This window comes from Eubalaena glacialis, chromosome X (genome assembly GCF_028564815.1).
Source record: "Eubalaena glacialis isolate mEubGla1 chromosome X, mEubGla1.1.hap2.+ XY, whole genome shotgun sequence".
In the NCBI taxonomy this organism is placed as follows: Eukaryota; Metazoa; Chordata; class Mammalia; order Artiodactyla; family Balaenidae; genus Eubalaena; species Eubalaena glacialis.
In genome coordinates, this window is record NC_083736.1 from 65,142,860 (window position 1) to 65,165,929 (window position 23,070).

The 23,070-nt window shown below is 54.2% G+C and overlaps 1 protein-coding gene across 3 annotated transcripts; it reads left to right on the forward strand.

The window, feature by feature from the left end:
* Nucleotides 1-4,143: 4,143 nt before the first annotated feature.
* Nucleotides 4,144-22,297, forward strand: NLGN3 (neuroligin 3). Of its 3 annotated transcripts, XM_061178943.1 has the most exons (7): nucleotides 4,144-4,604; nucleotides 5,236-5,295; nucleotides 9,241-9,300; nucleotides 11,007-11,156; nucleotides 17,338-17,523; nucleotides 20,031-20,820; nucleotides 21,454-22,297. In XM_061178943.1, exons 1-7 carry the CDS (start codon nucleotides 4,148-4,150, stop codon nucleotides 22,295-22,297), a joined length of 2,547 nt encoding a protein of 848 aa, XP_061034926.1. In that variant the 5' UTR covers nucleotides 4,144-4,147. The 3 variants fall into 3 exon arrangements, with proteins under 3 accessions (XP_061034926.1, XP_061034927.1, XP_061034928.1); XM_061178944.1 differs by lacking the exon at nucleotides 5,236-5,295; XM_061178945.1 differs by lacking the exons at nucleotides 5,236-5,295; nucleotides 9,241-9,300.
* The last annotated feature ends 773 nt before the right edge of the window (nucleotides 22,298-23,070 follow it).

Here is a 23,070-nt window from a genome sequence, read left to right on the forward strand (position 1 = left end):
CTAGGAGGAAGAGAAACCAGCAAAAGGAAGCACCCTTTTCTCTCTCTGCTCTGTTGCTGGAACTGCTTGTTTTCACACGACCCACCGTGGCAGTTACCCAGGGTGACCTGCTCACTCCCATCTTACAGTAGAGAAAACTCAAAACTGTTGCTCCAAGGTCACGTTTGGAACTGCGGCGGGGCCATTCTCGGCCCCCTTGCCTTCAGGTTTGGGGCCCTAGATCTAAGGCTATCCAGGAGAGCCAACTGGTTTACTACCATGGAGTCTTCTGGTATGCCCAGGCTGGAGCTGGAAGAGGGCCAGCCCCAGCCTCGTGGGTGGGTGGTACCAGATGATTTGACAACTTCAGGATACCGTCCAGGCCATAGTTGCACTCTATTACTGGGAAGTGTCAAGTGTGCTGGTAAAACCAGGAGCACCAGTCAATACCCAAGTTACAAAAAAAAAAAAAAATTCCCTCTTTGAGGTCCATGAAGCCCTTGCTCAGACGGGACTTACTTACCAAGTTTAAGAGTTGTGTATACAAGGAGTGGAACTCCCTGACAGGGTAAAGTTGAACACGATTGAAGCTTTCTTCTGCCCTGTCCTATCCTGACAGAAACATTCTGAGGAGCTATAGGGGTAGAGGCTTGGCTGGGATAAGGGACACTCAGAGGGGCTTGGGGTGGGGGGCTACTGAAACTGGACAGGTGCACTACACACAGAAACACAAGACACAAAGACAGCCAGATCTGGAGGGGAGAGACTGAAATGGTCCGACAACTGGCACGCTGACAGCCGGAGTCTGACATGCCCCAGCAGAAAGGAACAGCATTGACCTTTGGGAAAGTGACAGGATGAGGGCAAAGTGCCCCCCCCCACACCTCCTGGTTGCTGCTTGAGTGGTGCTGGTGCTGAGGAGAGGTGAGGGATGCCAAGTGAGGTGGAGGTGGGTCTTCGTGGAGTGTGACTGGGGACTCCTGCAGGCAGTGCCTCAGTTTCTCCCTTTGTTTCAAGGTCTCGAGCTTGGCGGGTAAAGTTTGGACTAGCTGCCCCGGAAGATCACCTGACTGTGACTTGAGGGGTGTGAGAGAGAGAGGGTGGGGAGAGAGCTTGAGGAGAGCGTGCTTGAGCCTGGGAGGAATTGGGCCATGCCCCAGGACTTGAGCCATCTCTGGCACAAAAGGAGTTAATGGCAGGGACCGCGCCCCCCCGTGTCCGGGCACGCGCAGCGCGCCCCCTCGGTGCGCGGGCACAGCAGCCAGGCTGCCGGAGAGCAGATCTCGGGGATTCGGGTGCGGAGCCCTTGGCCTGGAGGCGATATGGGTGGTCCGTGGCCCGGTTCAGTCGCTCGCAACAGCCCGGGGAACAGGTGAGGCCGCCTGCCCCGGTCTCTCATCCTCTAGCTGCCCATACCTTGCCCCGATCCTATCCCCCCCCAAATCCTGGGGTGCTCCACTTCCCAGCTAGTGCTCCCCATCCATCTCAACCCCACGTTCTCCATCAGCACCCCTGACCCCCCAATCCTCCCCCGCTTTTCTCCTCCACCTCCTCCCTGAATCCCGCACCCTTATCATCCTCCCGCCCATGGTCCCTCTATTTCCACAGCCCGGCCCGCATGCTCATCAAAATACCCCTCCTGAAGGCCCCCAGCCCCATTCCTGTATAGTACATTGCCAGTCCCCCCTCCCCCGCAGTGCAGCCCCATCCCTCTTCCATCATAGCATCTCACAGCCAGGCTCCCTCCCCCACTCTCTGCAGCCCCCCCCAATGGAGGCCTTTATCCTATCCTCCCCCATTCCAATGCAGCTCCGTCCCCCAATACTATTCTGAACCCGCATAGCCCCCAATGCTGCTGTTCTTGACACCAGTCCATTCCTGCACAATGCCCTTCGCCCAATACTGCTCCAGCCCAGAAAGTACCCCCAGCTGCCATTCTCATCCCCGGCATTGCCGCCTCCCCTTGTCTTCTCCCAAATTGCAAGTTGGACCAGGATGGAGATCTTGGCCTTGAAGACTCACAGTGGGTCCTAGGGTACAGAGGGCGTTTGGGGGTCGGTCGATTTGTCTAGGTGTTCACGGGGGGAGGGGCTGCAGGAAATTGACTCAAAGGAGAATGGCATTTGGTACTGAAGGGTTACTGGAGAGGGAGGCATCCTGAAAGGGTTAATGGAATTTGCGGGGAGGGGCGGCACCGAGGGGGTTAATGGTGTGTGTGGGGGGGGGTTGCTGGCGGGGAAGCCGTGTGAATGAGCGGTCTGTGCCCCGGAGTTGCCATGGAGACGGTGAATGGGGGGATTGTGTGAACTCAGCTGCGGACTATCCCCCCCCAACACACACACACACACACACACACACACACACACACACACACACACACTCCCTCCTGCCCCACCTCCCTACTCCTACCCCTTCCTTCCCCGTCCCCTCCTCTCCTCCACCCGGGTGCATTCTGGGCAGCGTCTGGGATCTAACCACCCATACTTTGCTCCCCTTTTCCTCTGAGCCCCCACCCCTTTAGTCGCTTTGCCCGCCCTCCCTCCTCTTCCTCCTTCTTTTTCTCTTTCCCTCCCTCTCCCTCTCCCTCTCCCTATTTCTCTCTCTCTCTCTCTCTCTCTCTCTCACACACACACACACACACACACACACACACACACACACACACACACACACGACACACACACACACACACACATTCTCATTCCCCTCTCTTGGTGGCCGATTGCCGGGCGTTCCCAATCTCCCTCCCCCCACCCCTTCAGCCAGTTCTTAAAGGAGCAGGCCTACAACCTTGGAAGGCGGGAGAAATAGGGGGAAACTAAATTGTGTGTGTGTGTGTCCATGCGGAAGTGTCTGTGTGTGCCTGTGTATATGTGTTGACTGTACAACTGTTTTGTCAGAAGGCCTGTGTGCCTCGAGTGTGTTGCTGTTTCTGTTTCTGTCTCCACCTATGTGTCACCATTATGCTGCATGTGTCTCTGGATATTTACCTATGCGATGTGTGTGTGATTATGTTTCAGTGAGTCTCTGCGTGTGTCTCTGATTGTATCTCTCTGTGAGTCTCTGGCTCTGTGAAGCTCTCTGTCTCAGAATGTGGGACTATATGAGGCGATCTCTGTGGGTTTGGAATGTATGTCTCTGTGAGTGAACATCACGGTGTCTGTGGTCCCGGCTTGCTCTCTCTCACTCCCTCTTTCAGTGTTTGTGAGTTTATTTCTATGAGTCTCTGAGTGTGTGTCCCCCGCACTCTGTTGTTTATTTTACACTGGCTGAGCATCAACAATGCCTAGGGTGCTAGGCAGAACGCTTTCTGCCTCAGTCTCTGGCACCCCATGTGAATTAGAGATAGCTGACAGAAAGGACCAAGGCTTAAGGATGTGGGAGCAGTGAGGGCTTTGAGAAACGTACAGGAGGGTCTGGGGACTCTGGTGAATGGCTGTCCTGCCCCCTGCCCTGCCAGAGGGAGACGGGGTCTCTCTGGGGGCCCCTTTGCCTATCTGCTGTGTTCCCTTCTTCTGCTTTAGTCCTGGAGTGAGGTTCACAATCCTACCGTCTCCTGACGTTGAGGTCCCTGTGCGGGGTCATGGGTCCTGGGGGCTGGGAGCCCAGTGTCCACGCAGCGTGCCCACGAGCCTAAGCTCCATTTCCTGTTCTCCCATCGCCTACTACCACATGCTACTCTGGCTCCAGCTGACCCCGATGAGCTCCATTGGCTGAGGGGTTGAAGTCAGGGACTGGCAACTTGCAGTGGCAACAACTGTCAATCTGTCGACCCCCTTGGCTTTTCCAACCACGGCCCGGACACAGCGAATGGCTTTGACTGGCAGTGGAGATCGTCTGAGGGTCCCTGGAACCCCGGGCATGGGAAACCTCTCCTAACTGTAGGAGAATAGCCCAAGCGCAGCAGGGCCCCAAAGACCCACTCCATAGCCCTCCGCGACCATCTTGGATGACGCATACTTCCCTCTTTCCACAGGCCTGTCTGGCCCTGAGGGAGTCCCCTTTCTGAAGCTCGGAAGACCTGCTCTCTACGTTGCCGGGCACCTGTAGGTGTCCCTCGAGAGCTCAGTTTTGAGGTCCAAGTCAGTGTGGCCATGAAGGGGCTGCCTATTGGGCTGATGCTGTGACCCCGGAGTCTGCCTTTCCTGCCAGTCCCCCGGCCCGGAACATGTGGCTGCGGCTTGGCCTGCCCTCGCTGTCCCTGAGCCCCAAGCCCACAGTTGGCCGGAGCCTGTGCCTCACCCTGTGGTTCCTGAGCTTGGTGCTGAGGGCCAGTACCCAGGCCCCAGCACCCACAGTCAATACTCACTTTGGGAAGCTAAGGGGTGCCCGGGTACCATTGCCCAGTGAGATCCTGGGGCCTGTGGACCAATACCTTGGGGTGCCCTACGCAGCCCCCCCCATCGGCGAGAAACGTTTCCTGCCCCCTGAACCACCCCCATCCTGGTCGGGCATCCGGAACGCCACACACTTTCCCCCAGTGTGCCCCCAGAACATCCACACAGCTGTGCCCGAAGTCATGCTTCCTGTCTGGTTCACGGCCAACCTGGATATCGTCGCTACTTACATTCAGGAGCCCAACGAAGACTGCCTCTACCTGAACGTCTATGTGCCCACGGAGGATGGTGAGTGCGGCCAGGCACTGTGCCCTTCTTGCCTCCCACCTGCCCCGCTGTGTTTGTGGCTGGCATGTGGTGGTGTGCCCTGCAGCATGCATCTGTCTGTGAAAATGCTTCTAACCATCACTCTGCTTGGCCTCCCCCTTCCTCCTCCCTGTTCTTTCCTCTCCCAGCATTGTCTGAGCTCCCATGTGTGAGTGACACTGTTACCAAGAGGGGCCTGGCCAGGCCTGAGAGCTCTGACAGGTCTAGGGCCAGGTGCTGGATGGGGGTTCCCTGGGGGAGTATGGGTCACTGCTGGCAGCTGCCCGCGGGAGGATGCTGGTGCCACCGGGCCCCCCTGTCGCCATTCCACCTGCTCTGAGAGGTGGTAGGTGTGTGTGGCCAAGGGAGCTGGGTGTGTGTGGGGGGCAGGGGGCAAGCCTGGTGGGCAGCGCTTAGGTGCCTCCTCTTTCACTAGCTGATGCCTCCTCCCGCGGGGGTCACACTAAGGTAAGTGACAGAAGCAAGGAGATGGTGGGACAGGCTCTCTGCCACGTGCCGCCTGCAGAGAAGCTCTTGGGGTCTGGGGGGGTGCGGGTGCATGCCCCTGGGCAGAGGCCTCCTGTTATTTTTTAGTTTTTTATTCATTTTACAGTAAAGCGGATTTCCAAGGAATGCGCCCGAAAGCCCAACAAGAAAATTTGTAGGAAAGGAGGTAGGTAGCGAGCCGGCGGGGAGGGAGAGAGAGAGAGAGGGAGGGCTGCCTGCCCACCTGCCCTTGCCCCCGAGGACCCAGCCTTCCTTCAAGTAGACCAGGCTCAGGGGGCGGTCGGTGAGCAGGCATAAGCTCCATCTCGTCCGAGGGCCCCGGCTGCTCTTCAGGAAGGCTCTGGTGGCCTAAGGCAGGTTCAGAGCAGAAGCGGCAACCCCATTTCTTCCAACCTTCCCAGCCCCAAAGTCCACCCTAAAGCGTGTGCCAAAGACAGAGCCAGTGGTTCCCTGTGGGACACCTCAGGAGAAACTCTAAGCCGCCGAGATGGAGCCAGAGGCTCTGACCTTTTCCTGGTGAGGGAGCTACCAGCTCATCCTTCCGTGCCCTTTCCCGGGTTGAAAGTCGAGAGTCAACTCTCCAGCGGTGGAGCTTAGACCAAACTGCAGCCAGGTGTAGCAACCCTGCCACCCTGCCCACCATCTCTGGCCAGGGCCTAGCTGAGTGACCCGGGCTAGCCTGGTGGCAGACCTTGCGGGTCTCCAGGAACTGTGCACTCTGAAGGAGGCACGAGATCCCGAATTGCAAATTGACCCTCTTTCCGGGAGGAATTTGTCGCCCTCCACCCGTGTAATAATTCTTCCTGTTCAAATACTACTTTATGTTCTCTGCAAAGCACTTGCATACTTACCTCAGAAAATCCCCCCCACTTCCGTGGAAGCTTATGAGGCAGGAATTGGTATCCCAATTTTCCAGATGAGGAAACAGGCCCAGGGGAGTGACTTGCTGCTGCTCAAGGCCCCGTCGCTGGTCTGTGGCAGGGCCTGGACCAAAACCTGGGTCTCTTGACCCTCAGGGCCGTGTTCTTTCCACTGTAGCATGCGAGGCAACTCCCATCTGGTCATTCCCACCTCCCCTACTCTGAAACAAATGGTGAAATGTGGATGGGTTGAACCGAATTGGAAACAGTAAGACTAAGGAACAAGTGGAAAAGCACAGCCTGGTCCCTACAACCCTTTGGCAAGCTTGGAGTTTGTTTTCCTTTGAAATCATAGGGCGGGGTTCCCCCAAGTGGGGTCATCAGGATTCCTGGGGCTGAGTGCCCTCTACTAAGTAAGAATCTCTGCGGGCAGAGCCCGGCGATCTGCCTGTTGCGCTTTTGATGCTCACTGAAGCTTTGAGTGAGGTCTGCTGCCCTGGGGATAAGCGTTACACCACCTCCCCACACCCAGCCCAGGACCTCACACTCAGAAGGCAATCAGTAAACATGTTTTTGCACAAATGAAGACGCATTGCGGTACCGCAGAAAGAGTATGGGTCTGGGAGCCACAAGCCTGACCGAGTCCCAGCTCTGCTGCTAACTCACAGTGAAGTGACTTAGACAAGTCTTTTCCTTTGAGAACCTCTGTTTCTGCATCTGAAGGTGGTAGCGGACTATTCTGGTCTTAACGTTCCATTAACGTATAAAAGATTTCAGGAAGAGGGTCTCTTAAACCTGCTCCTACCAGTTACTTGCTTACTCGGGTGCAGGGTGGCGGAGGGGGAGGCGATGACACTAACCATTTCCTAGGAGCAATGATCCCCCAGGGCACCAGTAAGAGCCTAGGGCAGTCCAGTCCAGTCCAGTCCTGAGAGTTTGACTAGAGAGCCAACTGGACGCTCCAGTCAAGTTCAAACAAACACTTACCAATCGTGATTGTTGACTATGGGCAAGGCCACGTGCTAGGTGCCGTTGGGATGTGGAGGGCTACGAGGTGGAGGGAAGATTTAGAAATAACTAAAGACCTGATCGCTACTCTGAGGAAACTCCTAGCCTAGCATTGAAACTCAGCTGGTTTAGCTAAGCCCCACAGGCCGAGCTGGGAAGCGGGTTCCAGACAGCGTGGGAGAGGGCATCTGGTCATTTAGCTGCTCAAATGAGATCCCTATCCAGGGCCTGTTGGCCATTTGGAACAGACTTAAAAAGTCTGCCTCTTGGGGGAGACCCGTCCCCAGGGGTGGTTAGGGTTGTGATGTGTGCAGGGCAGGCAGGGCTGGCCCGGTTGGGCTCCTGCAGCAGCACAGTGTTGGGCTGGGGGATGGTGGTCGAGCTGGCCCGGGGGTGGGGGACAGGCGTGGCAGCAAGGAGTTGCTCAGCGAGTGCTAAGCTGAGGGAGCAAAGGCATCTGTACGGAGGAGGCTGGGACAATGCAGCAACCCAGGGACCTTCCCAGAGGGGGGCAAACGGGACGCATCTTCTAAGTCGGGGTCCAGGGGAAGCGAAGGATTTCCTGGGGAAGATATGCCCTGTCCCCCAACCTCCACCCCCATCAAGTTGGAGGGAATTCATGTTTAGGGATGGGTGATTCCTTGCCGTTTGGGGGGCTGTCTGCTGTGTGGGTGATGACACCCCAGGTCCCACAGGGTTTCTGAGGGCAGTACCGTCGTTGTCAGGTGTTAAGATGGTAGGTGCCCCGGGAGGTTCGGGAAGCCGGAGGCAGTTTCTGCCCCTCAGGCTGGGCTCTTGCCCTGGTTGAAAAGCCATTTTGTAATTGGAGGGCGGCTCCTGTTTTGATTAATAGTTGTATGGGAACCCAGACCAGCTGAGAAAGAGGGCTATTTGCTGCCTCCAGGCCGAGAGTATCTGATGTCTTAGACAAGAGGATAAGCCCTGGGGTGCCAGCAGAATGACCTCTGTTTCCACACACTGACTAGCACCCAGGCGGTGGGTCCTCTTTCTCAAAGCCGTTCTCAAGATGACCTTCTCATCTCCTTAGAATGAGAAGGAGAATTGGGGCCCGCTCACCCAGGTCCTAAACGTCTCTCTTCTCTCCTCTAGTCTCTTCTTTTCTTTCCTTCCCTCCCCTCCCCTCCACCACCGCCTCCCCCATGCTCCACCTCTTTCCTGACATTTTTTCCCTTCCCTTTCCCCCGTCCCAGAAAGGTGGCATGGTGCAGTGGAAAGACCATGGGCTTTGGAATCAAGCAGACCTGGGTTTGGATCTCATCTCTAGCACTTCCTAGCTGTGCAATCTTAAGCAAGTCACTTTGCCTCTCTGAACCTCAGTTTCCCCATCAGTGAAACAGGAATAAAGATAGTCCCTCCCTCATTGGGGTGTAAGGATCAAACAGTATGGTAGAAGTAGAGTGTCTGGCACATGGTAACCATTCGGTACATGGTAGGAGCTGCTACCATTATTCCTATCTCTGTTTTTTTCTCTCTCTCTCCCTCTCTCTCTTCCTCTCTCTCTCATGTCCCTTTCTCCTTTTCCCCTTCCTTCTCTCCCTCCCTCCCTCTCTGGCTCTCTTTCGATCTCAGAGCAATGCTTGCTGCTCTCAGGCCTGGTTCCTGTGGGCAGGAACCCCATTTGCCATTACCCAGAGCAGGCCCCAGTGAGGAAGACTGGAGGGAAAGCTTCATCTCCCATTTTCTCCTGTGGGAATCAGGGTCAGCTGAGGCCCAGCTTGAGCCTGCCCACTGGGCCCGAATAGCTCAAGGCTGGGGTCCCCGGCTCTGCCCTAACAGCTCATATCCATATCTACACGTGCTGGTGATGCCGCCTCTCACCTTTGGTGCCTGCCCCTGCTCTCCAGCTCAGCCTGCCTGTGTACACACGTGCAGCCCCTTCCACCCGGGAGAAGTCCTTCCCCTGAGTGGGTCTCTGGCTCTGTGCCCTGGCCCACCTGCTGCTACCTCCTTCCTAACTGGGAAGGTGGTTGGTTGAGACAGGCTGCTGGGGACAGGGAGGCGCAGGGAGGCCAGCACAGCAGGGGCCTGCAACACTATCATCCTGATGAAGGTCTGGGCCTCAGCCCACCCATTCCCTCAGTTCTTGCCATCCCTCCTGCCTGTCCTGGGCCCAGGCCCAGAGCTGGCTTGCTGGGCCACACTGCAGTCATGCTGTTTTTGAATTCTCTCTCTGTTTTGTTCTCTGTTCTGTGCTGTTGTGTCTCCCCGTGTCTGGTCCCCAGGATCCGGCGCTAAGAAACAGGGCGAGGACTTAGCGGATAATGACGGGGATGAAGATGAAGGTATTTGGGGGCTGCAGGGCGCGGCGGCTGGTGCATGGCACAGAGCCCCTCCCCCTCTCGATGGGGAGAAGCCCCGTCTGTCTGTCTGTCCGTCCGTTGGTGTGTTTCTGTTCCTGTGCAAGGCCGTGGGGCTGTTCATCCATCTTTGGCCTGGTCGGCCACTGGGAGTTCCAGGGTGATGGACACGGCTGGCGGGAGCAGGGGACCACGAGCAGAGCCATGGGGAGGGCATCCTCCTCGCCCCGGTCCCCACTGCCCAGAGACAGCTTCCTCCCCCATCTTCTGTGGTTCACGGGCACCTGCCCCTACTGAGCAGCAGGGAGAGTGGAGAGAAAGCAGGACTGAGGGGGGCGGGGGCGAGGAGAGGCACAGAGGAAACGGAATGGCGAGGAGCCCCTGTGTTTCTGCGGGGAGGCTGGCTCCTGGAAGAGGGGCCCAGCAGGATGCTGAACTGAGGAGTGAGGCAGTGACAACCAGAGGGGCTGGGGAACAGCGCCACCTAGAACCTCCTTGGCCTTCGCCCAGAGAGAGATGGCCTCGGCCAGAGGCTGCATTAGGTTCAGGACAGGGCCACAAGGACTGGGCTAAAGCACCGGGCTGAGGCCCGGCCGCCACAGCCCAGTCAGTGGATGGCATAAGATCCTTGGGTGACGGTTGAACCAGTCTTCCTTCCTCCTCAGGAAAACAGGTTGTGTTTGCTCGGCAGCAGAGAGCATTCCCTTCTGCCTCCACGCCCCAGCCCTGGCCTGGGGGCCACACAGCTCAGGGGGGCCCACTGGTGGCTGGTAGGGCTGTGCCGGTGCGGCAGAGTGTGGTCCAGCTCACAGGCCGAGAGGCTTCAGGTCGAGGTGATCAGGCCGGGAGCCTTCTCGTGGCCGCCCAGCCCTGTCGCCGCACTGCTCGGGGCTTGGGAGCAGCCGCTTAAAGGTCTCTCATTGAGTGGCCTCTGCGGAGGCTCCATCTTCATCTTAAAGCTGCCTGGGGGCAGGCTCTCTCATTCTTAGTTCTGCCCCCACCTCTTCCCCATCCCCAGTGTTTCCAGTTAAGTCTGCCTGATGCCCGGGGAGAATGGGGTAAACCAGCACATGGCTGAGAAACCATGTCAGTAAGGTTCTCCCCCCACAACACACACACCCCCATCTCTGCCATTCACTCCCCTGTCCCCACATTCTCCCTTGTTCTCTTCCTGTGCCACCCCCTATTCCCGCCCCTCTTGTCTCTGTCTGCACTGGGGGGCCAGCTGCTGCCAATGGCCGTATTTCCATGTAACTGGTCTAGTCCTGGGGGTTTCAGGGCTCCCCAGCCCCTACTCTCTAAAGCCATGTCAGGTCCCAGGACTCCTGGGTGCCCGGGGCAGGGACTCACTGATCCAGCTAAGGGACCTGCCCTTTCTCTTCCTCCCTCCCTCTGTCCCCCAGGGCCCAGCCACGGCCTCTGTAGACCTAGCTGTATCAGGAACGCCTGGCTGCCTTCTGCTGGGAGGCACTTGAAACCAGAGTCTTTAAAAACATCACCGACGTCCAACTTTCTCTGGCTGATGCTCAAGCTCCGGGCCGAACAGCCCCATGAGTCCTGCCCTCAGAGATGGCGGTGGTGTCCTGGCACCTGGGATAGCTTTGCTGCCCACACCCCCCCACCCAGGGCTGGCGGGGGTGGGGGAGGAAGGGCAGCCTACCCAGCCTGTGTCTCACCCCTTCTCCTTGCAGACATCCGGGACAGTGGCGCTAAGCCTGTCATGGTCTACATCCATGGAGGCTCTTACATGGAAGGGACAGGCAACATGATTGACGGCAGCGTCCTGGCCAGTTATGGCAACGTCATCGTCATCACCCTCAACTATCGGGTTGGAGTGCTAGGTATGGTTCCCTGCTGGGTGCCTAGAAGGAAGCCTGGGTTCTCAAGGAGGGAGGAAAGAAGGCTAAGGAGCTGAGAACAGGCCGCCTTGGTTCTCTAGCTGGTGCTAACGACCATGGCCACAATGTTGTTATCCCATAGCCCCTACCCAACTGCCCGGGGCTTCCCCACGGTGTCCCTAGGCCCGTTCCTGGAATGTTGAGATGCCACTGGAAATTCAATTCAAACTTCACACCTTCTCTTAGGTCTCCAGCCAGGTCTCTGGTTCCAGACTTTTGCCTGGCTGAGTTTTGTAGAGTCGATTCATTTTCTGGTGTCCTATCCTCATCCCTACCCACCCACCCCACATCCCTAAACACCCAACACATGCACAGATATTCCTTCTAGCCAATCACATAACCACACACCCACATACCCTCACATGTCCACCGTCCACGCTGCCCACATGCACCCGCATGCATCTATTTCTCTCTCACCCCCCCAAGCACACATACACACCCATACACATACAGACCCCTACATCTACGTCTACAGACCCCCTCACATATATGCACATTCCCTCACCACTCCATACACTGCACACGTATAGTCTCCCCGATGCACATATCCACATACCCAGATGCCTCTCTACACTCCACATCCATACCGCACATCTACACAGATTTCTCTCACCTTCCATGCACGCGTACACACACACACACACGTTCCCATGTATCTCTCCCTCCGCATCGCTGTATCCACATCTGTGCCCATATACACCACATGTGCCCCCACGCTCACGCTTTCCTCTACCCCCATAATACACTCTACACAAAGACCCACACCCTGCACGTCCACATCCGCGCACAAACCCCACATATATATACCTTAAATGTACACAAATATTCCTTCCACACATACACGGACAGATCCATGTCCCCCTAAACACCCCACTTCCACCTCTCCTCCAACAGCCACACACACACGTATGATGTCCCTCACCTTCCCTACACAAACACGAACCAGCGTTCCCCTCCCTACACATGCGGGAGCCATACCTGCACGTCCACACCTCCCCAGCCCACAGTACACAGATACTACGCACATACCCCTCATATCCCTGCTTCCACATCTACATACACATCCCATGCACTACGCTTACACATCTCCCCTTATATACACACCCACAGACCCCGATACACGTACCCATATACACATACACACACACACACACACACACACACACGCACACACTCTTCCTATACACATCTGGCATATATATGTCCAATACGTGCATATGTACATATTCCTACCCCACGAATATACACGCATCCATATCCCCACACCTGGCCATCCATATCTGTACACGCATACACACTCATGCACACCCCACACTTACATATCCCATATACATACACTGCACATTTCTTCTACTCTCTCCACACATACATCCCCATACACTCCCATCCATTACACCATCTCCCTCCCACACACACACACTTACTTCCCAAATACCTCCTGATACACACCCATATCCCCTTCCCCACTCCTACTCTGTCACCCACACGCTTATTTTGGTGATTTAGGCTGCCCCTCTACCCTGTGCCTTCCTTGGTAACTGTTAATGCCTAACTGTGGCCAAGGTCTTGAGGTAAACAAGTGCCTCAGAAAGGGCGACCAAGCACACAGGGCCTCGCTCCCTTTCGGATGCTCACCCAGGCCTCCGAGGGCACACGCGGCCCCATAGCCCTGGAGTGGCACAAAGAAGCCAACTTCCTGCCCGGAGGGCTGGTGTTCTGAGTCCCAGTGGGTGTCTGGGCTGTTTCTCAGGTCTGCAGGCCTGGGTGCTGAACGAGCAATTAGGCACGGCTTACTCCAGGGCTTGTTGGCTGACATGACCCTATTTTAATTTGCTTTTGAGTATGTGGCTTTGCCAGTTGGCATCCCAGAGGCCCCAGAGCTGCGTTTCACTTCTGGGTGCATCTACGTACACAGAAAGGCAATCTTCTCTTGACTTCCCCTTAATACTATGTGGGATAGCAAGACACCTTTTGGGAGTTCAGACGAGAGAAATGATACTCCCTGAAAAAAGTGGAGCCTGCGTTCCCTTCAGCGGCATCCGGATGCTGGGTGTGACGTGTGCAGGGCATCTCCCTGGCCTCTCCACAGTCTAGTGGGCTTTGGGTTTCATGGTTCTGCCACTGCTCCTCTGTCTCTCTGAGTTGCCACAGACATCATGGCAAGGCTCTGTTCTGTAAGCTGTTCTGTCCTGTTGAGAAAGGGGATCTGAGTCTCTGACAGTAAAAATGGTACCATGAAGGTGGCTGCAAACCCACATACTTGGGCTGCATAGTTCTTGAAGAGTAATGCGTATACAAACGTAATCACACACAGATACACAGGCGCACGTGCATGGTAGTTGAAGGCCAGAAGTAACTGTGTTACTTTATTTTCTAAATGAGAGTGACAGAAGATATTCAACTCAGTTGCTTTTAAAAATTATCAACACAAAGCTCCAGTCTCTAAAGATCAATGGAAAGCACGGAGAATACTAAGAATATGCTTCAGTTCCAAATGATCGGACCAGGTAGGAATGAAAGAAAAGAGAGAGTGGAGCATCGGGGGAAAAGAGAGGAGAAAATAAGGAAGAGAAGGAAAGGACGGGAAAGAGAAAAGAGGATAAGAGTGACACACAGAAAGGAGGCAAAAAGGAGACAGAGGAGAGATTCAGGATTTGAAGTGTCAGTTGGGAGCTGTGGGCTGCACAGAAGGCTATTATTGCTGGCGAGCCCTCCCTATGATATCCTGGTTTGCTGATTACTTCACAACCCTTCAATTGCTCTAATCTTTAAGCTTGTATATCAGAAGTTCTTAACCTTTTGGGGAGTCTTGGACCCCTTTGAAATTCTGATGAAAGCTATGGACTCTTCCCCCCAAAAATGCATGTGCGTGCGCACACACACACACACACACACACACACACACACACACAGAAATTATTTCATGGATCCCACTGAAACTCATCCACGAAATTCAGGTTAAAAGACCCCACCACCACCACCTTATAACCTCCTCTCGTTTGGATAACCAGAACAGCACATCTCGGGGTAGGATTTTTATTCTTTGGGCTTAAATAGTTAATGATCAAACTAATATTACCCAAACCTCAGAAGGAGCCATAAACTGAGATTTGGCCAGAAGTTCCCCACCACTTCCTGTGTACCCTTTAGTGCCTGCTCTGGAACACAAATGTCATCAATAAGCCACTGATTGGCTTCTGGGTACATTCAAGATGTTTTTGTCTCTTGGCGCCAGATTTAGAACACGGGTTTGTCCCTGAATCTTGGGGATTTTGCTGTAGAGCTGAGGCTTTGTTGTTTTGTTTCCCAAAACATCCCAGAACAGGTGGCCAGTTCTGGACCTCAATTATATGCATTCATTCACCCTCCCCCCCATCAGCTTCTCTGAGCCCTGAGCCCAAACAGACGGTTTCCTCCAAGGTGCTTCTTTAGACATCTTGGTAATTCATGTATTTGGAGAATGTCACAGGCTATTCCATGGATCCCATCCAAGGCAGAGGGGTAGCTATAATTGGAGAAGCCCCCACTGGGCTTTTGTTGAGACCAACAAAAGAAAGGGACCCCAGCAGGGTACAGGATGTGGATATCCCTGGGGCTGAGGAAGTAGAGGCTTGCCGAGTTTTATTCTGGGTTTCAGAATTTAATCCTACATTCTTGCTCAGGTACCCTTCAGGCAAACTGAAAACCTGGTAAATGTCAAGCCCTGGGTGACACAGATACCTGGTTTTGATACAATGTGCCAGATTCCCCTGTCTTCTGTTGACAAGCAGCTTACCATGCACTGCAGTATAAACTTGGGCCCAGGGAGACTGGCTCAGATTTGCTCTAACAGTTTGTGGAGTTTGGTGTTTCAGCCCTCATTCTCACATGGTTTCTGTGGGTGACTGAGTTACTGGGGAGCTAGTAGCGAGTGACCGCTCTCCCAGACTGACAGGTTTTTGTGTGCTTGTGGTCGGCGACGTTTGCTGTATCATCTGCCTGAGCCTGTTGGATAGAGCACTTCAAGCAGGACGCTTGTAGTAGAATGGTTGGCATGACGTCATCCACAGGCTTTAGTGCCTCTTATCCTGAGGTTTGTGGGATCTGAGGGAGCAGAGAGTGATGGTCAAATCCTCCACCCAGCCCTTTCAGACCTTTGCTTCTAGCCCAGGAAATTGGTACATGTTGGAGAAATCTACTGCATCCAAATGCAGGCTCTTCCTGCTGGTTAGGACAGACGTATTTGACACATTTCACTGAACGATACCTTGGCAAAGACTGAAGCCAAGTCTGCTATTGCGTAAATAAGAGAAAAGGAAGAGAGAAAACGGGGGAAGGAGAGAGGAGGGAGAGAGGACAGGCAGGCTAAGAGAAACACATAGTGATTTTTGCTGGAGGGTCGCAAGGCTTGGACAGCTGGGATGGATCTTGGTCAGCATACTTTTTTAAGACTTGCAGGAGCAACTTCAGCTTGTGAATGAGCCGGGCAAAGGAGAAGCTGGTTCTCTTGTCTAGAGGAACAAGAGCTCCTCCGTTCATCCTCATTCAGGCTTTCTCTAATTCCTTCTCATTTCCTCATCGGGAACCTGAGGCTAAAGAGGGCTTGTGACTAGGTCCTGGGAGGAATAACTAAGTACTTTACACACTTAATTGCACCAAAGGTAAATTAATAACACACTTGAAGAGGGTGAAATGAGCTCTTTTACAGAAACTAGAAACAAATGGACTCAAGAAAGACAGTGATGGGGTCTTGTGCCTGCTTGAGTCTAAGTTCAGCTTCTGCCCGTGGACTACCAGGACCGTCAGAGAACTCTCCGTGAGCTGAGGGAGCCTCCTCAAACATGGCCTCCCACAAAGTTGATCCCAGGGGCTACAAATGAGCTTTTAACTGTGGGGTCAAAAAATACTCACCCAGGTGTAGGTTTCCAATGTGTAGGAGCACCACAGCTACCCACTTGGAAAGAACCTTTCTAAAAGCCTAGGGCAGGAGAAGATAGAGCCTTCCAAGGAGCCTAAGGATCAGGGAAGAGAGAAAAAATGAAGCAGCAAGATCAGACTAAAATGGAAGCAGGGTGGGGGGGAATATAGGACATCTCTGTGGGATAGCCAGCAGGTGGGCGGGAAGGTAGTTGCCATGGCAACAAGTCTCCACAGCAGCAAATCCCAGCAGGTGGGTGGGAAGGTAGTCTCCATGGTGACATGTCTCCTCAGCAGCAAATCCCAGTGGGTGGGCAGGAAGACCTGTTTCTGTGGTAACCGCACTGCACTGACTTCCCCATTTCTCCACTAGACGAAAAAGATGGTCTAACCCAGTGGTTTTCCAACTTTAGCAGGCATCAGAATTACCTGGAGAGCTTGTTAAACACACGGATTGCTGGGCCCCATCCCCAGAGTTTTCGATTCATTAGGTCTTGGAGGAGGGGGAAGTGAGGACCTGCCATGAGAATGAAGAGAAAGGGGCATCCGAGACCCTGGAAGGAAGTGAAAATGAATGACCTTGGACAGGAGGGGCAAGGAGGGCTTAGGAATTGTAGCCTCTTGGGATCTTCACTTCCTCCAGAGAGAGAAGGATGGGGAAAGAGAAGTAACTATAGATGTGTAAAGTGCTGAGCATATTTGAGATGCTTATGTTCATTTTATCCTTGTTACAACCCTTTGAAGTATTTTATCCTCATTTTACAGACGAGGAAACTAGAGCCCAGAGATTCTCAATAACTTGCCTAAAGCTACATGGCCAGTAAGTGGTAGAGCCAGGACTCAAACCAAACTGACTCCAGGGTCCCTGCTCTTTCCACTCTATCTTGCCAGGTGCTAGGGTAATGTCCCGGCTGGTACATCAGGGCAGAGGATGCTGGGTCCTGGTCATTTGCAGTTCCTGCAGTTTAAGTCTCCCAGCTGGAGGCATCCCTTTTGAATGGTTTGGAGACCTCACCTTCCAAACTGGAGAATGGGTGGGAGGTAGGAAGCCGATCCTTCCTATAGTGATGGCGCTGGTCCTTGCAGAACGGAGCAATGGTTAATGCTAGCTGGGTGGAAAGAGCTGCACTGCATGCTCATCCTCCGTCCTCATGCCCCCAACTGTCACCGTCATCCAAATCCTCCATCCCTCCACCTTCACTGTCCTCGTGCCCTTTGTTGAATCCAGGTTTCCTGAGCACTGGTGATCAGGCTGCCAAGGGCAACTATGGGCTCCTTGACCAAATCCAGGCCCTCCGCTGGGTGAGCGAGAATATCGCCTTCTTCGGTGGCGATCCCCGCCGTATCACCGTCTTTGGCTCGGGCATTGGCGCGTCCTGTGTCAGCCTCCTCACGCTGTCGCATCACTCTGAGGGTGAGTAGCTCTTGGAACGAAACAGGAACTAGACAAGTGCTGGCCGCCGACCCTGAGCCCCAGTTCCTCCAGGCTCCAGGGTGCCCAATTCCATGTCCCAGGAGCATCCAGGGGAGTCAGCAGCCCTCACCTGCCAGCTCGGTGTCCCTTTGGGGAGAAGTGGAGGGAAATGCTTCTCGAGGGGAAGATGCAATTCTCCCACTGTGAGAGAGGGAAGGAGAGAATCCCATTTACATCTTGAGAAAGGAATGTTCTCCTGATGTGGGAGTCTTATTGAGGAGCGTGGGAGTAGAATGTCTCTCTCTGAAGGACAACGGCTCTTTTTGGGCGGGGGGGGGTGGGAAATCTTTCCATGTGGGAAGGACACATGACTTCGGGTAGAGCTCTAGAGTGGAAATTAGTTTTTAGGTGTAAGAAACATTCTCTGCCTTTCTTGCTGAAGAACAAGTCTGTGCAAGACGGGAAATGCCCTTGACGGCGGGGGTGGGGTGGGGGGAGATGGGACCGAAGTGAGGATTACAAACCTGCGGGTGGGCTTTGTCTGAGGGATGGTGAGCTCTTATCAGACTCCAGACCAGACCTCTCCCGCCCCCGGGCTGTACAACCCCCTCTAAGGGAGACTTTCATTTCTAGTCCGAAGGGAAACCTCTCTCCTTGCTGTGGGTCCCCCTGCCAGTGACCCTTCCAAGGGGGCCAAATAGGGCCTTTTTTTTTGCTCAGCAGGAAGTGTTCTCTTCACCTCTGGACTATAAGAGCCCTTTCTACCTCTGAGAGGCAAAGATGAGCTTCTCACAAAGAAGAGATCTTCCCAAAATAAGTGTCCTTCTCCAAGATAAGGAAAGCCGTAAGAGAGGACACGGTTTTTTACTGAAATCAACCTTATGAGTTAGTGATATTCTAACAGGAAGACTTGCAGTCTCTCTTTGAAGAAGGCCTGTCTTTCTGAAGGACAAAAATCACCTTCTCTGACCTAGAAATTCTGTCTCTATCCCTCCAGGGACTCCGTGAGGGAAGACTAAGGTGGGATGTAGGGAATGTTGGATGTACATCCCTCCTTTAGAATATGTTTCTAGGTGACAGTACGGGAACATGAATTCCTTTTTTTCCACCAAGGAGGGTGAAGTGACTAGTTGTGAGGGTGCCTCTGTTTGGAAAGAGGAACGGTGCCTCCTCTGATTAGGGACTATTTCCCTGGGAGGAGAAGGCCTTTCTTGGTGTGCTGCTATTCTCTGTCTCATAGGGGGCCTGTGTCCCTGGAGACCTGGCTGCTTTAAAGATTTATTCTCTTGGGACTTCCCTGGTGATCCAGAGGTTAAGACTTTGCCTTCCAGTGTAGGGGGTGCGGGTTCGATCCCTGGTCCAGGAGCTAAGATCCCACGTGCCTCGTGGCCAAAAAACCAAAACAGAAAACAGAAGCAATATTGTAACAAATTCAATAAAGACTTTTTAAAAAAATCTAAAAAAAAAAAGATTTATTCTCTCTGTTTTTCTGTAACTGATTAATGGAGAATAATCTTTCAAAAAGTGAGGCTCACTTATACTCATCTATATTTCTCTCCCTCTCTTTTTCAACCATGCAAACTCCCTTTCTCTCTCTCTTTCTCTCTTTTTTTTTTTTGGCCGCACCATGCGGCATGCAGGATCTTAGTTCCCTGACCAGGGATCGAACCCGTGGCCCCTGCATTGGGAGCATGGAGTCTTAACCACTGGACCACCAGGGAAGTCCCGTAAACTCCCTTTCTCTTAGAGGAACAGAACCGTGCACCTGAGGGCCAGGTTCTCCCTTACTTGGAAATGTTGGGGCCAGAGAGAGAATGATACCTTTTTTCCCTAGGGGGGAAGAATCATCTACTTTTTGAGTTTGGGGGACTGGTTCCCTCTCACCTAGAGGGAAATCTGGATCTGAGGCAGCAGTAGCTTCAGGAAAAGGAAAGTGTCTGTGGAGGTTACAGCCTGGGAGGGCACGTTCCCTGGAGACTTTCAGACCATAGGGCCTTTGCCCTCGGGAATCTTTCCCTAAACTCCCAGAATGTGAGGCTCTCTCCTGCCTGCATTTCTCATCTCTCATGAAAAAGACCCCTTTGTGGTGGAAGCGCCAGCTCCCTGGTGGTGTGCTGGCACAGAGCTGGGCCCAGCTGGGCAGGAAGCAAGAGGGGAAGACAAGGAGAGATAAAGAGAGGGAGCATAAGGAAGCTGATGTCTGGGACCCAAGGGGTTAATTCTTCCTGGCGTTTCCTTAACCCCCAAGTTACCAACCATCACCCAGAATAAGGAAGCAAGAAGCAGGCAGGGGACCAGTCAGGAAAGGAGCCCAACAAGCCCTCCTCTGTTCCTAACCCATCATTCCAGCCGAAAGGGTTACTCGTCCTTTGCAGTCCATTCAACCCAGAGGGCAGCCTCAGTAACAAAGGAATGAGGTGTTCGATCTGTCCCTCAGGGACAAGCAAGGGAGGCTTAGGCTGTGAGAGACACGACAGATCTGACCTGGTGCTGCTTATTTCCTATAGGGCTTTTCCAGAGGGCCATCATCCAAAGTGGTTCTGCTCTGTCCAGCTGGGCTGTGAACTACCAACCGGTGAAGTACACCAGCCTGCTGGCAGACAAGGTAGGCTGTAACGTGCTAGACACTGTCGACATGGTGGACTGTCTTCGGCAAAAGAGTGCCAAGGAGCTGGTAGAGCAGGACATCCAGCCTGCCCGCTACCATGTGGCCTTTGGCCCCGTGATTGACGGTGATGTCATTCCTGATGACCCGGAGATTCTCATGGAACAGGGCGAGTTCCTCAACTATGACATCATGCTAGGTGTCAACCAGGGTGAGGGGCTCAAGTTTGTGGAAGGGGTGGTGGACCCTGAGGATGGTGTCTCTGGCACTGACTTTGACTACTCAGTCTCCAACTTTGTGGACAATCTGTACGGCTATCCTGAGGGTAAGGACACCCTGCGGGAGACCATCAAGTTCATGTACACAGACTGGGCAGACCGTGACAATCCTGAGACCCGCCGTAAAACACTGGTGGCGCTCTTCACTGACCACCAGTGGGTGGAGCCCTCAGTGGTGACAGCTGATCTGCACGCCCGCTATGGCTCGCCTACCTACTTCTACGCCTTCTACCATCACTGCCAGAGCCTCATGAAGCCTGCTTGGTCAGACGCAGCTCATGGGGATGAAGTACCCTACGTTTTCGGTGTCCCTATGGTAGGCCCCACTGACCTTTTCCCCTGCAACTTCTCCAAGAATGACGTTATGCTCAGTGCTGTCGTCATGACCTACTGGACCAACTTTGCCAAGACCGGGTAAGGAGAAATTGGGGGTTCTTCTTTGGGGCCCCAGCATGCCCTCCCCTCTGCTCCTCTATCCAAACCTCTTCCATCATCTCCCTTCCTAAGACAGTCCCCAAATCTTGATTGGTAACCCCTTCATCCCTCTTCCTACGTCCCCCTTTCTAGTCTCTCATGCCATTTCCTTCCCTTAAAAATTTTGTTGAGGCTCAGAACTCAGCATTAGGACTGAGCAGGAGTGAGAGTTACTGGCAGAGCTATGGGATTCAAGGTTAGATGGTCGGAGGCCATGTGAAGTGGGAATAAAGTACATTCAGAAAGAGCTTTTAAAGGGCTCTCGGAAAAATTGGGCAGCTGAAAAGATTGATGGGTGCTCTGTAGCTTGTGAGAAGAAGCGTCCTATAGGTTGATCTCACAGGATGGGCGCAGGGAAGGATGAGATGCTTTCCATGATGCCATGGGCAATAGGAGTTCAAGGCCTGGGGACAAAGAAGGGTATGGACAGAGGGAAGGACCCTGAAAAAGATGGAAATGGTGGGACATTTTGGACTGGGAAAGGGGTTTAGGGCTGGGTGTGAGAGGAAGAATCCTGGGCCCTTTCCTCGTCTAGGTAGAGTGGTGACCCCAGATTTCCATGTGGTATTTCAGGGATCCCAACAAGCCGGTCCCCCAGGACACCAAGTTCATTCACACCAAGGCCAACCGCTTTGAGGAAGTGGCCTGGTCCAAATACAATCCCCGAGACCAGCTCTACCTTCACATCGGCCTGAAGCCAAGGGTCCGCGATCATTACCGTGCCACTAAGGTGGCCTTTTGGAAACACCTGGTGCCCCACCTATACAACCTGCATGACATGTTCCACTACACGTCCACAACCACCAAAGTGCCGCCCCCGGATACCACCCACAGCTCCCACATCACCCGCAGGCCCAATGGCAAGACCTGGAGCACCAAGCGGCCAGCCATCTCCCCCGCCTACAGCAACGAGAACGCCCAAGGGTCCTGGAACGGGGACCAGGATGCAGGGCCGCTCCTGGTGGAGAACCCTCGTGACTACTCCACTGAATTAAGCGTCACCATCGCCGTGGGGGCCTCCCTCCTCTTCCTTAATGTCCTGGCCTTCGCCGCCCTCTACTATCGGAAGGACAAGCGGCGTCAGGAGCCCCTGCGGCAGCCCAGCCCTCAGAGGGGAGCCGGGGCTCCTGAATTGGGAGCTGCTCCCGAGGAGGAGCTGGCAGCACTGCAGCTGGGCCCCACCCACCACGAGTGTGAGGCGGGTCCCCCCCATGACACCCTGCGCCTCACTGCACTGCCCGACTACACGCTGACCCTGCGGCGCTCCCCTGATGACATCCCACTCATGACCCCCAACACTATCACTATGATCCCCAACTCCCTGGTGGGGCTGCAGACATTGCACCCCTATAACACCTTTGCCGCAGGGTTCAACAGTACCGGGCTGCCCCACTCACACTCCACCACCCGGGTATAGCTGCAGCCCAGAGCACAGCATATATCCTGGCTCTGTCCCTCCCGGATCCACGAACACACACACACACACACACACACACACACACACACACACACACACACATATATGTATACGCACGCACCCACACCCGACAGCAGACCCACCTGCACAAACATAGACAGATGTGGGCATGCACCCGCATGTGCAACAACACAAATAAGGAAGTAAACCTGAACAAACCCTTCAAATGGGGACGCAAACGAGTCCTTGGGAAACTGAGGACCCGTGGAACAGCAGCTGAAGCCGGCTCCCCGAGCCTGACCACAGACACTACTGGGGAGCCTGAAGCACCAGCTGGACACCCCCTTGGTGCTCGCCTTCCACCTCTCTTGGAACTGCACCACCGACCAACTCCAGACTTGGGAGCTTTAAAGAGCAGAGTAGCTCTTTCTCCCCCAGACTTGGTCTTTTTTCTGGGTCTTGTTTTTGTTGATTTTTAAAAAAAATTTTGGAACAAATGCTTCTCCAACCGGTGGGGGCAAAGAAGCTCCGGAAGGGAGGGCTCCAGGCCCAGGTCTCTCTGGCTCTGGAACTCCCAGTGCTCACACAATCCGACCAAGGAACGTGGCCCCCAAGAAAGAAACAGGTTCGAGCAAAACCATGGGGAGAAGGAGGAAGGGGCTCTCACTGGATTGGGTTGGAGGGCCTTAGGGGGCAACTTGCCAGCCACCTCTGTATCTCTGCGGAGGGCTGCAGAGACCACAGGGTGACCTGCGTCCCCCAGAGGCCAGGAG

Excerpts from the sequence above, each read along its gene's own strand:
- NLGN3 (XM_061178943.1), top strand. The coding sequence starts at position 4,148 with ATGTGGCTGCGGCTTGGCCTGCCCTCGCTGTCCCTGAGCCCCAAGCCC. Across the intron at positions 5,296-9,240 it reads GAAAATTTGTAGGAAAGGAG|GATCCGGCGCTAAGAAACAG; the intron begins GTAGGTAGCGAG and ends TCTGGTCCCCAG. Across the intron at positions 17,524-20,030 it reads GCTGTCGCATCACTCTGAGG|GGCTTTTCCAGAGGGCCATC; the intron begins GTGAGTAGCTCT and ends TATTTCCTATAG.